This window comes from Gobio gobio (genome assembly GCF_949357685.1).
Source record: "Gobio gobio genome assembly, chromosome: 18".
Taxonomy (NCBI): Eukaryota; Metazoa; Chordata; class Actinopteri; order Cypriniformes; family Gobionidae; genus Gobio; species Gobio gobio.
This window is the reverse complement of record NC_137111.1, coordinates 35,068,231-35,084,223: the sequence shown is the minus strand read 5'-3', so window position 1 is coordinate 35,084,223 and position 15,993 is coordinate 35,068,231. Positions and strand designations below refer to the sequence as shown.

The 15,993-nt window shown below is 37.4% G+C and overlaps 1 protein-coding gene across 1 annotated transcript; it reads left to right on the top strand.

The window, feature by feature from the left end:
* Window positions 1-2,571: 2,571 nt before the first annotated feature.
* Window positions 2,572-7,381, top strand: emx2 (empty spiracles homeobox 2). The gene is made up of 3 exons (XM_079842944.1): window positions 2,572-3,223; window positions 4,542-4,726; window positions 6,142-7,381. The coding sequence occupies exons 1-3, from the start codon at window positions 2,833-2,835 to the stop codon at window positions 6,307-6,309; spliced, it is 744 nt and encodes a 247-aa protein (XP_079699070.1). The 5' UTR covers window positions 2,572-2,832; the 3' UTR covers window positions 6,310-7,381.
* Window positions 7,382-15,993: the final 8,612 nt, after the last annotated feature.

The window sequence follows — 15,993 nt, the reverse complement described above, 5'->3', positions numbered from 1 at the left end:
ATGCATGGTGTAGCCTAAATGGTGAGACGTTAACCAGACAATAATTTAATATTATTATTATTACTTCGCTTGTTGTATTAACATGCATTGACTTTTTTGTGCTATAGTCCCGCTCCAAAGTGCTGCAAATGTTTAGTCGCCTATAGCCAAAGTAGGCTAATGCTGTGTTGATTTTGATGAAGTGAATTTAATTGCGGGATTCGGATGTTTGCGGCATACAGCTTGTTATGAGATTTTCATTCTTTGTCCACAGGAGACCGGTATAACATCACTAACTGCAGGTGGACGATGAATGAATACTTTCAAAGTCGTTTAATGTCATCGAAAGGTGGACAGTAAATTTCCTGAAGAAAAAAAGGAATCAGCAATGTAAGCAAGCGAGACAGTAAAACTTTGCTTAGCCTACATCCAAGAATTGTCGGAAAGTGCACCTTCTAAAAGTACCAGTTGGTGTCGCACTATCCTTACACTTCAGTGTGCAGATCGAAGAGCATCTGAACCCCTTCGAAGAGCAGGAGATCCTTCAGCACATTCCATTTTTTTCTTTAAAGTGCAACGCTGAATCATAATGTAAAATATCTAAATTGATTTTAAAAGCCTCATATGCCTTATTTAGCAAATTCACAAAGGACAAAAGTAAAAATGTTGTCAAATTGTCTCGTTTCTTTTGCCGTTTTTCTCCAATGATGTGCTCACACCAGCAAACGATTAATTCATAATTCAAATCGAAATATTTTGTCTTATTTATGTGAGGCTGAAGAAATTTAAGTTAAAGAAAATATCAGCTGTTTGGAGTCCAAAAGTGTACCAAAAGTGGGATAACAATAGCCATCGGAGGATTTACTGCACGGAAGAGCAGGCGAGCAAAAAAGTGACCTTATAACTCTACATGCTAAAAATAGCCTCGTACGAATTAAATATTGAATTAATAGCTAATTGTTTATATCTGTCTGTCATACGCATGAAGATTGGGGATTCTTTGTGGAATCTGGAATTGAGCAATATTATAAAATCCAAAAAGTAGGCTATAGGGTTTTTGAATCCGACACACCGAGATACACAATAATGTATTTGATAATAAATTAGACGCAAGCAAAATAGACAGCATAATAATAAATAGGCCTTATATTTTTGGATGTAATAATAATATGAATAATAAAAATAATAATCTAATTAAAATTTAACTACTTCATAATCTTGCGTTAACATAAGTAAAAGCTAAAGGGAAAGGATAATAGATGTAAGAAGAATCCGTTTTATACAATGCAGGATGAGTAGATTGAATCGTGTACGGCGTTGGCTATATTGTCATGCTGCGTTCGTACACTAAACCAATAGCTGATATATTGTTAATTTATTTTAATAAATGTGGTGTGTTAAGAGCTATAGGCAAAAATATTCAAGTTAACAATGACCGTGGGAAAATGTAGACGTATTTAGTAAACATTTAAGGCTAATAATTAATTCCCACATTGCACTGGGCTCAATGCCGTGCCATAAAACACACTTGTAAAAATTACAATTAAACGCGAGATTTTAACATGGACAAATTTAGAAGAATAGCTTTTTATTTATTTATTTATTTAATTTTACAAGTAGGCTATATTATAACGGTGGAAAATGAAGTGCAGAAATTTTGCAAAAATGCTTCCGTATTTTTATAGGCTACTAATAGCCTATGGTCTACATTTGCACCCAATAATATGTTAAGCCATTGTAGTGCTGTATGAGATGCATCTGAAGAAAAAAGAATAAAACGTTATTAAGATATCACCGAACTACCTCACACCCTGCAAAAGAGACTCTAAACCCAAGAGATATCGCGTTGTCAACTGTGCATACCTGAACTTTTGAAATGCAGAATGCACATTAGTAACCCATAATGGGATTGAACTCAGCTAATTTAATGAGTAGTTAGAGGGTAATAGACTCTTGTAGTCAAACGACAAACAAACAGGGCTGAAAATATTGTCTGTGTCTAATAAGCCTCATCCTTGTCTCCTGGCCAATAGAGAAAGAGAGTCTCTCATCCCTAAACTAATCACAAACCCATCGGAGAAAATGAAAACGCGGAGAGACAATACAGAGGTGGTCGTTAGACAGGCCCACCGAACTGACTGCCAGAAAAGTACCTTCAAGTTTGATATAGCTACACAGAGATTGCCATTTGATTCTTTTCTGTTCGAATTCCATTGGTTACAGTCTTTTGTTTGAACGACACTCCGCGTTTATACTTTTGTAGTCAAGTATACAGATCAGCATGTGTAGTTAAACATCTAAACGTGCACTGATTAAGCACTGAGGCACAGAGTGTGTAAAAGCGTCGTTATGCTCTGTGTGCAACACAAATACATGCTGAAGTACCTTGAGTCTCTCAATGGGATCAGCTGCGTATGTAAATTGCTCCACAGCTCTGTTTCTGAGCGAATCCGTTCCGTTTTGCTTGAATCCGCCTCTCCGTGCTCGTTCGTATTGACGCACTTAAAGACTCTTCCCTCAACCTTAAGGCGAGCGGCAGCGACCAATCACCAAGCCATTACAGGCTTCAGAGGAAACTGTTTATGTGACTCCAGAGCTAATTAGGCTCATGAACTAACAAATCGCTAGCACAACTGGTGAGGAACCGATCACATTCATGGATTGTCTGGAGAAGTCGGCCACCTCTCTCACGATGTGTTGAGCTGTGTGCTTTTGAAAGATTTTTTTACCCTTTCTTTAGCTGCCACTAACTTGTCTCTTGCTGACAAAACTTTGCTCTTGGGTGTGGAGTATTTTTTAGTGCTAACGCGTGTACCGTTTTCACTTAAACTGGGGAATCTTGACTGGTGAACCATGTTTCAACCCACACCGAAGAGGTGTTTTACCATTGAGTCTTTGGTAGCGAAGGATAATCCTTTGCCAGCGTCGAGATCCGAGGAGCCCATACGACCAGCGGCGCTCAGCTATGCAAACTCAAGCCAGATGAATCCATTTTTAAACGGCTTTCATTCCAGCGGCAGGGGCGTCTACTCAAACCCGGACTTGGTGTTCGCTGAGGCTGTTTCACATCCTCCTAACTCCGCCGTCCCAGTCCATTCAGTACCTCCTCCTCATGCTTTGGCTGCTCACCCACTGTCGTCCTCGCACAGTCCGCACCCTCTTTTCGCGAGCCAGCAAAGGGACCCTTCAACTTTTTACCCGTGGTTGATACATAGATATAGATACTTGGGTCACAGATTTCAAGGTAAGTTCCTGCAAAATATTTTATTCGCCAATTATTTTGACCAGTCGTCCAGAGAAAAAAAGGCCACACGGCTCAAGGACACGGCGGGTTTTCATTGATAAATAGCTAAATGTCACTTTTTGTGCAACATAATTGAAATACTAAAATTTATGCTATCGAAAAAAAGTTTTTACCTATTTTATTGTATCGAAATGTGGGCTATTGTTGTGAAGTATGACATTATACAACGGTTCTAAGTAAATTTCTTGAAGAAAGAAACCTGGCTTTATTCCATTTAGGCTATACTTAGCTTGTTAACATCTCAAGTAAAGTATTTATAACTTTCATATTTTATTTGTTTAGTAGCCTAATTAAAATTATTTATTTTAACAGATTAAAACAGGCTATTTATTTCAGCGTAGCATAAATGGTTTCCATCATTTTAAAAGAATTAATATGATAAAACATGCAGAATGCAGTTGAATATAGGCCTAAGTGAAAAATCTATATTACAAATAATACGCATTCATATCACTAGTAAAAAAGCTTAAGATCAACGAATTAATTTATAGAACGGAAGTTTATTTTTCGTTCGACTGTTTTTTTTCTTATTCTTCTGGTAAATGAGAATTTCGTCTTTATCTGAAAGTGGTTTATCTTGTTGCTAAATGTTGTAAAATTGTGATCTCATTTCCCTTAAAATGATTATTAAACGTTAATAAATACGATACTATCGTATTAATACATATGTTTCTTATCATACTACTAAATTAACCATAGGCTACATATTATAGCAAAAGTCTAACTTTTTTATTTTATTACTTTTGTAATATTAAATATTGGAAAACATTTGTCATCCCAGCTGTTAACCGCAACACTCGACATTAAAACCTTTATTTACCACTGTTCAAGATACTCAAGGCCATTAGTTCTTGAATGCTTCAGTTCTGAAATAAAAACAGTCGTTACCTATATTTCCGTGTGTTTTATTCACAAGTGTAGGAAAATAATATTGTGAGCATCATATTTTGAAAGATTACAGGTAAATTAGCAGTACTTTGTCTCTCTTTTGAATTTGCAACAAAACTGTAATTAGAGCACACGATAAAAAAAACGATTTATTCTGCCTACATTTCTATTTGAGAAGACGGAAAATTGTAATATTATTGCAGGCAATATTTTTAGTAAGATGTTGCATTCTAATGTTGTAACACTTCAGCTCCTATAATAGGCAATTATTTCGTAGGATCATAATGAATGTAGACTAACAATTACATCGAAAATGTATGCTAATATTATGGGAGACTATGGGTTTTGATTATCATCATTTTCATTACAGGAAACGAAACGAGTCCGGAAAGCTTCCTATTGCACAATGCACTGGCAAGAAAGCCCAAAAGGATTCGTACAGCTTTTTCACCATCACAGCTACTACGGCTTGAACATGCTTTCGAAAAAAATCATTACGTCGTCGGTGCGGAACGAAAACAGCTCGCTCACAGCCTTAGCCTCACAGAAACTCAGGTAAGAAGATGTTTACCTGTCTTCATTAGCTTGTACAGCATATGCGGATGTGCGCATGGTGCTGTGGATATTGTACGGCCTAAATAACAACTGAAATCAATAGGCTCGTCCTCGAAACGGCTCGGCCTATACATGTAATCATATAGGTAATGTTTGCATCACTAAAACGTAATTCTGAATGATTTAATAAACAATTAAACCATTTAAAATTATTTTGTATGTAGGCTAAATATTTTTTTTTAACGTTTATTGGTCCTCTTTGTCAGCATATTTGCATATATGTAGTCGCAATGAGTATTGGCATACGTGGCCTATGTTACCTACTAGCCTATTTATTTATTATTTTTTGATTTCTAGTTGATTATAACAGAAAAAAAATTGTTTTGTTTAGCGCTTGGTTTTTTGGCAACCACGTGCGGAAAGAGCTAAGCATTATTCTAAAAGCCTAATGGTTTGGAGTGAGTTAAATCCACCATTTCCAATTCACCCCTATTTTTTTTTTGGTTTGGTTGAACGATTCCGTTTTAGGCAGAGAGCTCTTGTGGACAATATTAGGCAATTAACCAGTTAACCGTTTTAAATGGACACTTAAAAGAATGAGACGGATTCTATGAATTTCCCTAACCATATTTAAGATCGTATTTGCGCGTATCGTTCAGTGGCCCGGTCGGAGTCTATTGTCCCAGTGACAGCACCGGCCCTTTTCTAAACGGCGCCTTTCTGAAGAGCAAGAGAGAGAAATAGACTACGAGCCACTTCAATGCTTCAATTAGCTCCCTGAAAGCACATTAAATGTGCCTCACTTGCCAAGTTGTCAGCTTTATGGATGATATGAATGATAAAGGTGATGAATTAAGCTAAAGACAGAACTTTACCAATGTATGCTAATAAAAGGTTTACGGTTTATATGTATAATGAGGGGGTGTATTGTAAATAGGTCAGTTAACATACTGATCCGTGATAAGTTTCACTGGTATCATACTATTATGTACACTCACATGCTGGTTGTGCCGAGTTCATTTCCGCTCGTCAGTTAAGTTTGAGTTTGAAGTAGCAGCAGGGAATGATAGTGATGATTCAACCTGTCGTTAGTAAACAGGTCAGGTGCACTTTAAAAGGCAAGCCATTCCCGACATATCACTAATATTGTATTTAATAGGCTACCTCGTTTAAATTCTTTATGTTGCTTTAATTTATTCAGACCGAAGACACTAAATGAAAGTCGGCCAATGCTCTCGACTAGATTGACTGTGAGATACCTGGCAGTTCTTTGTCCGTCTAGCCCTAGTTATTCTTAAGGCACGTTAGTGATACTTTCTGTCAGGCCAACTCTCTTTGTTGAATTGTTTTATTCAGAGGCCATGTTGTATTTTACGCTGATTGTTTTTTCTTCTTCTTTCTTTTCCTCGCCACAGGTAAAAGTTTGGTTTCAGAATCGAAGGACGAAGTTCAAGCGTCAGAAACTGGAGGAGGAAGGGTCGGATTCACAACAGAAAAAGAAAGGAACTCATCACATAAACCGATGGAGAATGGCCACAAAACAAGGAAGCCCTGAGGAAATTGACGTCACCTCAGACGATTAAAAGACTTAAACTGTTCGAACCCGGGACAGCGGCGTGGCTTGAAGGATGTCACGGATAAGGATGCTGTGTACTGACAGAGGGCGAGGGTAAAGCCAATATCACATTTTGATTCTTCGAGATCGGCAGCTTGAGGGTGAGAGATCCTGTTGGTGGCACTGCTGTCACTACAAGGGAACTGTCAATAATTTTCACGTTGCCAAGGCAAGGTGATTGACAGGTATTACACGCAGCCCCCCGCCCCCATCACCACACTTACCCGCACCACCTCATCACCACTATTACAAAACATAGCTCAAATGCGCATAGGACATTTGCACTTGTGAGGGTTTTTTCCCCCTCTCGTTTTATTTTTTCAAGACGTGAACCTTCCACATCAAGATACCAAAATATACAGCTGTTTTTGTAAAACTTGAAATGCATGGTAGAGCAATGAATTTTTGGTAGGTTAATTAATTTGACCTTTTTTTTCAAAGTAAATTTGTTTTGATTCGATTTTTAATCTGAGAAATGTTGTGTGCTTCTTCTTTTTTCTTTTTTACAACAGTGTGAAGTCTTTGAATTTATGATTCTCGTGTTAAAGTGATTGTGAAAACAATATGAAGTAGCAGTGCTGCGTTATAGTGTTTTTAAGGAGTAAAACAAATTTAAAACCAGATTATAAAAAAAAAGTTTACCACATACAATAGTAATTCTAATGATAATTCTCCATGACATTCCTTAAAAATGAAGCTTTACCATGACTCCGTAATCTTGGTGCGAATATATGATCGGGACTCGCCCCTCCTCTAAAGAGTTGCCTCGAAGGATTAATGCAAGAATTGACGGCCGCCTAGGCAGCAAAACTTCAAGCACTGAGCGTATTCCATGTATAGAGATACTAAAAGCTAATGTTTATGTTAAATCGTCTTTTACAAGAATGTAAATAATTTTGTGTTTGTGTTAAGTTTGCTACAATTTTAACACAAAGTATACTTCCAAGAAGTATGTAATTGTCAATATTTTGTCAATAAAGTTTTATCAATATGTTGCTCAGAATAAAATTAAAGCCTTTTTGTTTTTACAAAAAGATGCCAAAATGAAACATTTGCCCTGTATAGTAAATGGTTGAGGATGCATTGTATTATATCTGTTTTAGAAAATCATTATAGGACAATATTGTATGGGTTGCACTGGCAGTTCTCTTCTTTTTGGTCCCTTGGTGTCATTGTCATTTAGGACAAACAGGCGAGGTATCATAGTAGTATCACTATTCAGTGGAGTTATCAATGGAATATGCCACCAGCTGTGTAATTAATGCGAGCATATAAAGTATGCAACGGGGAAACGGACTGGTTAAAATGTAACACAAATAGAATGCTAACAAACGTCTTGAGCTCGATTTTTCCAGAGCGAAGTGCTTGTTTTTTTCTTGCCTCATTTGCCGCTCGGTCTGATAGACTGGCATTAACCAGTTTTATTTCCATTGGTAGACGAGCAGCGTCTGGTCTGTTCAAGCTACAAAGAGTCCTGCGAGCTTTTGTGAAAGTGCAAATCAGTTTAGGCAATTATCATACGAGTAATATGTGGGGGAAAGGGGATGCATTGCCCAGTGGTCCACTTTAATCTGTTAATCCGTGGATCCAAGGGGGCCTGGTTGGACATAATTTAGTACAATCTGACTACCTCTCACAACGCGATAAGAGAAGGTTTGCAATGTGCCGCAAAATAGGAGCTTTGTTTCAAATCTTGTCGGCAGCAACGGATGGAATGTATCTAGCCTTCGTTTTCAGTTCTTGTTTTTTTTTATTTATTATTATTATTAGTATATGAATAATAGGCTATAGAAAGCAAATATTCATTTTATATTTAGCTATATGTGAGAACACGTCAATGCATCCATTACCTTATTTTTCATTCATTTAAAAAACACAATATCCCCAAATAATCGACTTTCATAAATAAAATTGCATAATTATTTGCGTGACAAAATATTCCGAAATGCATAGATTGCTGAGCGTTTTTGTGTTTTCCCCAAAACTTTTAATAGTAGTTTGATAAAGGTTAAATTTTTCTATACATGCACATTCTATATAAGGGGATTTTTGAACAGTCTTTGGACTATAACGGCAATAAAAAAATCTGCGGAGAATACTATTAGCTTTGAAAAACCCCTAAAAGCTTTATTACAAACCCAGCTTTGAAATAGAGGGATTAGAAGGCTGAAAGGGTCCCACAATAGTTAGAAGAAAAGGTTTCATGCTAATGAGGTTAATGCCCTTTGTATCTCCGGACTCCACAACTTCATTACTCCTATCTCGGGCAACACCGAGCGGCTCAGAGCCCACAATCCACTCGAGCTGTTCCCTACCCTGCCTAAAGAAGGATTTGATAGCAGCCCTGTTCAAACTAGATAATTATATCTTTTCAAGTTGGAATTAAGATAAAGAAAGTGCAGTGAAGGCGGTGAGCCTTGATCCGCTGCAAACAAATTTGGCGCACTTTCTCCCTCCGTTGTGCCTCAAAAGACAGGACACCCCCTCGTTACCGCTTGCTCCCCTTTTATTAATTTTGCATTGCCGATTTAAATGCGACCGGTGCTTTGCATTTAATGCTGGACAATGAACTGAATTTAAAGGAGGGAAATTATACTTCACTAAACAGAACAGGCTTAGAAACTTTTTATTATTTATTAACATTATTTGAGTTGAGAAGACTAAATTAATTTTTAAGTCCCAGTAAGTGTGCAAAATAAAGATTAAAATGTAAGGTCATTAGTGAGCCGAAGTTATAATGCATTCAATTCTATACATTAGCCTGTTTTCAAATATATGCAGCGTTTAATTCGATTATTTACATTATAATCAACTCGTGTTTTTAAATTATTCATAGATACGTTTCATTATTCTCAAAAAGTGAGCGGTGGACGGTGACTTCGACCTTGTATAGGCCTATTAATCGATTTGCTTTTCTAAACAAGCATACGGGCCATGGGACTCGCTGTATTGAGAACCTCCTGACCCGCTTAAGTTACCCCGTGCTGCGATAACTTGTTTCAGAAGCAACATTAACTTAAATGTTCAACAACGCCACGCTTATGCAGAGGGAAAACGATCAATCACAGAGGGCCATTGCCATGATTCATCATACAGTGAGGGGAAAAAAATGTTGCTGTAACTTGCTTGCAGTGGTTTCTGAAATTGAGGTCTGGGTTTTAAACAGGTGAAAAACCTGAGCCATACGAGTGATGTTAAATAATTACCCGTCATTTAAAACAGCCTCCTATCAAATAACCCCAATGACCCAAAACCTCTAATCTGCAATTACTAGCTTTAATTACGTCCGCTGATCCCACTAAAAGGCGGTTTTACAGCACGGTGGACGGTCTGCGCTGGTGTGCAAAATAAAGTTATGCCTTGATTTAAAAAAAAAAAAAAAAACCCACTACAATATAGCAACTTATAATGTATTGCACCAGATACTGATGTAAGATTATCTACCCTTGAAAAATTAAAATGTATAATGGAGATTGATGTACAGTACACATTGTCCTCCGTTCCAATTCCACTTCAATTTATTGACAGTTGGCAAAAAACTAGCTGTCTTTTGATCAAAGGTTCTGCACCGTCCTAAATGATTTGCTGGCTTATGCTTTATAGTTGTGTTGGACTATTTGCAGAGGGCCGCGTTCCAATTGCAACTGGCCACTAATGTTGGGTTGAGGTGATATTTATAGCATGGGCTGAAATGTGACGTCACGACAAACACAATCTATCCAGTTTCACAAATTGCTTTTGAAACTGATCCTTGTAATGGGAGAATCAACCCCCTCACAATTCCCGCGGCCTTGCCATAAGGTACAGCGATAAATATACAAGACTAATGAGCAATTACAAAATAATCACCCTTCAAAATAGTTACAAATTAAATATCATCATCTTCAGTTTCTTGTTTTATTATTAACGAAGAAGAGGCCAATGGGTTTCCATTCTTAAAATTATTTAAGAATGGAAGTCTGGAGACGGTGAATTGCGCCGAGTAGGCACAACTTCTAGAAGACACATAGGCCACGGGTAACAGTATGAAGATAATAAAAGTGCGGTGAGAATGTTAACCGATTGTATAGGCCTTCATTTTTGAATCCTTGGTCAAGTGCATTGTGCTTATCTCTTGGCAGCTGTCAAATCTAACCCTTGCACGAAGGCTCCATCCCGCCCCTTCACTACACACAAATATCAATGGATCAAAGGTAAAACACGGGTGACAGCGGGTGTCACTGCTGAGACTTTATCGAGCCCGCAGCGTGAGATTCAGGGCTTACCTTTGCCTTGTTATGGCTTCCACCTGCATTACTATGATGGCACAAAACGTAATTTCATTGACAAATTTAAACAGCATTACATTTTCCGGGTTTTTCATCCTCATTGAAAAGTCGGATATCATTTACAGAATACAGAGAAGCTAAAACGTGTTAAAAAATCTATTGCTCGAATATCGATAGCCTAGGCCTATATAATGGACACTTTTTGACACTATTATTAGCCTAGGTGAATGCATTAGTCTCGCAAATATGGTAAAAATGCATTTATATGTAAAAAAATAAAATAAAACAAATATTGCCCTATTTATAGCTTATTTATGCATGGTGTAAAAACGTACACTATCTAACGAAAACCTTAAAGTCGCTCAACAGACAAGCAAGCTATGGAAAAGTTTACGACGTAAACAGGGTTTCCCTATAACGCAAGCGCCCTAAGATCATGTAAAGACCATTTTGTGGATTTTTTTCCCCATAGATCGTGTTAAGTAGAACATAAACATAGACCTACATTGTGTCATCTGTACAAAGATAATGAACTATTGCCGCAACTTTCCAAAAAATGGTCTTGACCCCATATAGGCCTACATAGCGTGAAAATATGCCAAAAATCCATTGCATGTAATCAAAGTAAACATTTATGGATAGCCTATTATAAAGAAATTATTTGAGCTCTCGGAAGTAAAACTGAGATGCGCGTGATAAAATATAACAAGATGGTTGCAGCACGCACATGCTGAACCTGCCATCGTGGAGGAGGAGGAAGAACAAGTTTGTTAACTTTATTGGTAAAATCTTATTGAAGAGTAATTTCTTAGGAAATCACTAGAATTCTTAGGACTAAAGTTAAGCCTTGTCATCTGTCATGTAAATTTGGACTTATCAAGTGACATGCACAGACTGCGGAGTATTGTTTAAAAAGGCATTTTTGCTAGCAACAAATAAAAGTGTTTTTCTTGTAAATAGGCCTAGTGTTAAATGGCATTGCCATTATAATAGGCCTAATTTATTGAATAATAATCATTCAAAGTTTCACGCAACAGACTTGAATGATTTTCTGTTTACTTTATGAAATTTTTTTAGGTGCTAGTTAGATAACTGATTTGGTAAACGTCATCGGATCAAGAATAGCCTATCAGTGCAACTAGCGTTCTACCTTTAAACGAGCCTACTGCTTCTTAGAAAGTAAGAGCTGTACACATGTAAGCTCTGGAAGATATGCCTAAAGGACACAAATCCCTTAACAGCTCTAAAATCTATAACGTTAGCTTTAAAATGAACAATCTCTAAATCTCATCACTGTTATGGATGATCTCACAGACAGCCTACTTGTACATATTTTGGTGTCTGAAGAAACGTATATAGAGAGCGAGCGAGCAAAAGATGGGAGCTCACACTGTACGCACACACCAACACAGACTGTAGGCCTATAAACAGACCTGTTCCGCTTAGACCTATAGTGTCTAAATAAAGGAATATTAACAATACTGTAAACGCATTGTGTAGGTCGGTCAGTTTGTCAGCTTGCCGCGGTATCTTGGATCTGCTGCATGAGCCTCGCATATGGATTGAAACTAACACTGGAATTCGTCATACTTTTGCACTGCCTTGCATTGCGTATTGTAAAGCAATGCACGACTTTTGAAAGTATCACATTAGTGTTGTGGCTATTACGGCTTATTTAATGTAGCTTCTTCTTCAAATTAAATTATATTTGAGTCTTTTACGTAAGAGTCGTATGCCGACATTGCAAGTGCAAACGTTTTTTCAAGTTAAAGTTTGTTTCTGAGTTTAGACTTTGTGATAATGATAATAATAATAATTAAAATAATAATATCAATAATACTTTTTAAATGACATTCCCTTTAAAGTACTAATGTATTCCACATGGCAGGACTGTACACCTGATAAAATATATCTGGGGCCTCGCTGTTTGGAAAATCCTCGATTCGTTCCCTAAATAAAATAAACAATGGCTTCACTAAATATATCACATGTGTTGCCTTATTGATTCGCCTCCTCTACTGCCTTCGTGGGCACTCTCATGGCCTCTCATATGTTGCCTAAGTAGATAGTATGCAAACACTATTCATTGTGTTTTGAAATAGCCTACCGAAGTCAGCCTTGATTTAAACAACACACGTTGTGGCGCACTGAAATAACTGCAATGGCTATTTTGTCTGCAGAGTTTTTTTGTTTACATAGGCCTAGAATAGAATATATTTATGACAATTAATGAGCGGTTGATGTTAAACGTATCTTCGAGCTGAAATTCTATGACCACAAGCACATTTCTTTAGTTATATTGAGTTAATATCTTGAATTAGACATTCAAGTATTGTATTTCATTCGTGCTTTATGTGCACTGCTCAAATTGTTTGTAAACTGATGTCTTGATATAAGAAAACACACACACACACACACACACACACACACACACACACACACACACACACACACACACACACACACACACACACACACACACACACACACACACACACACACACACACACACACACACACACACACACACACACACACACACACACACACACACACACACACACACACACACACACACACACACACACACACACACACACACACACACACACTATTCTATCCTCTAACCCTAGCACTTTCTGCATTTTTATATATATATATATATAAAAAAAACATCACTTAGTCTGATTTAAAAGCTTTTTTTATCTCACGGGGACCAAAAATTGTCCATTCTTGTCTGGACATTTTGTCCCCATAACCAGGACCACACACACACACACACACACAGTGGTCTGAAATTTTCAGACTCATTTCATTTTCAGTTTGGGATTTATGTCAATCCTTTGACATTTCTCATGCAGACAGAAAACACTAAAACACTTGACATAACTCACTGTCAGTGTCAACCTCTGACAGTTAAAGGCAAACTGGAATCAGTCCCAAATTAACTAGTGGTGTGTTGCTTATAGACCAAGCATTGCCCAACAGTTGCAGTTGCATTCAACAAATCGAAAAAAATGTTTGGCAAATGGAATTTGGGAAAGTGTGGAGAAGGGTGCCCGAGATGCAAAAGTTTGGAATTTTGTTCACTTTCTTGTCAAGGAATGACTCCAGTTTGGGTGAGTACATTATGAATATTGCTTTGAACTGAATAATTATTAGAGCTAATAACTGGGCCTGGGGTGCATTTCCCAAAAGCATTGTTAGTCAAAGGCTACATTGGCATTCCACCATTACCAACATAGTTGAACGATTTGGCGTTTCCCATAGCTGCAGTACACACTGCAGAGTCAAATGACGTCCAGCTCCACCTCTCTGGATGTCTAATGGGGTGGAGGGATAGAGTAACCCTGGGTAGGGTGTGGTTGGATATTCTAGCTCCACCCATTAGGCCCAAATTACATTCGCTCCTCGCTGGACTGAATGAACCGCATGTAGCCTTCTAGGCCTAGATACGGATAAAGTGTAGCCTACCTCACTGTATGCTCCGTGATAAAAAATAAAAATTTCTGTTGTTTATGTAAATGAACAGTAATAATATTTAATACATTAATTGCAATCTCGAATCGAATTAGCAGAAGTTATTATTACTATACCACCTGCAGATGGTGTCATTAATGACAGTCATATTGTTGAACTAACGTGGTTCAAACGACAGAGGTGTATGGAAGCTTGTTTCCACCACAGAATAAAATATTTTAAAAGATAAATGCGACTTTTCATCTCACAATTCAGACTTTTTTTTTCTCAGAATTGCGAGATATAAACTCGCAACTGCAAAACTCGCAATTCTAACTTTTTTCTCGCAATTGAGTTTATATTTCACAATTCTGACTTCTTTTCTCAGAATTGTGAGATATAAACTTGTAATTGCGAGTTATAAAGTCCAACTCTGAGGAAAAAAAAGCAGACTTTTTTCTCATAATTGCGAGTTTATATGTCTTTATAACACGCAATTGTGAGTTATAAAGTCCGCCACAGAATGAAAAAGGTAATTGTGACTTTTATCTCACAATTCTGTTGGTTTTTTTCCCGCGTTTGTAAGTTTACATCTCGCAATTTTGACTTTTTTCTCAGAATTGCGTGATATAAACTCGCAATTGTGAGTAGAATTGCGGGATATAGGCTGAACTCGCAATTCGTTTTTTCTCGAAATTAAGTTTATATCTCGCAATTCTAACTTTTTTTCTCGTAATTGCGAGTTTATATCTCAAAATTCTGACTTCTTTTCTCAAAATTGTGAGATATAAACTCGCAATTGCGAGTTATAAAGTCTGTCACAGAATAAAAAATAAAAAGGTAATTGCTTTTATCTCACAATTCTGTTTTTCTCGCAATTGCAAGTTTCTCACAATTCTGACTTTATTCTCAGAATTGCGTAATATAAACTTGCAATTGTAAGTTATATGAAGTCAGAATTGAGATATAAACTCCCAATTCTTAGGGGAAAAAAAGTGCAGTTTTATTTTGTGGCGGAAACACGCTTCCACAGAAACAAGCTTCCATAGAATTGCGACCGGTATTGGGAAACAGTCGTGACTAGCTAGTTCGTTTCTACAACGATGCATCGTATTTGGTGGCTAGGCCGTGAGTTATACGGGAAATGCACCCCTGGACAATTATGCAAAAAAAGCCTGAAAAGCAAACCCAGGACATAGTTTCAACATTATGACCTCTCAAAAATCTATTGTCATATAAAATATTCACATATGAATTATTATATTATTTATTATTAAGGATCCTCAAACTTGTGTAAGCTATGTATTTTGGGGCATGCAATACAAACAATTTTTTGATTACATTGTATTTTCAAGCTGATAATATTAAATTAAACTACCCATTAATACATTTAGAACTAAGTACATTGGACCTTTTTATAGTCTTACGGTTTGTGTTCACTGGAGGTTGCTTTTTAATCGAAGTGAGAGAAAAGAGTAAAGCAGGCCACTTCACACGTGAAAGGTGGTGTGTAGCCTACATGTGTGTGCGTGTGAGAAGCTCTTCTTTTCTCCTGCCCAGTCACTTGCTGTCCTTTTAGGGACTCCAGAGGCTAGTTAAAAGGTGTCTGATTCTCACCATGAATCTAATTAGATCCTTGACTGAGGTCTTAACATTTCCTCGGAGAGAGGAAAGAGTGAGAGAGAGAGGGAGAGAGAGGGAGAGAGAGAGAGAGAGAGAGAAAAGAACTGTTCAGAAAGGGGAGAAAAGGTGCTAAAACACCAACTCGTTTCTTCTTCCTATACGAGCCTCCACCCCCATCCTACTGGCCCCCTCTGAAGAAAAACAAAGACCAGCAAGCTAATGAAGTTGGTAATTAAGAGGCTTCTGTCAGGCACAATGGGTAATTAGGAACTTGCTTCCCTTGGGTGTTAGTGGTCCAGTCT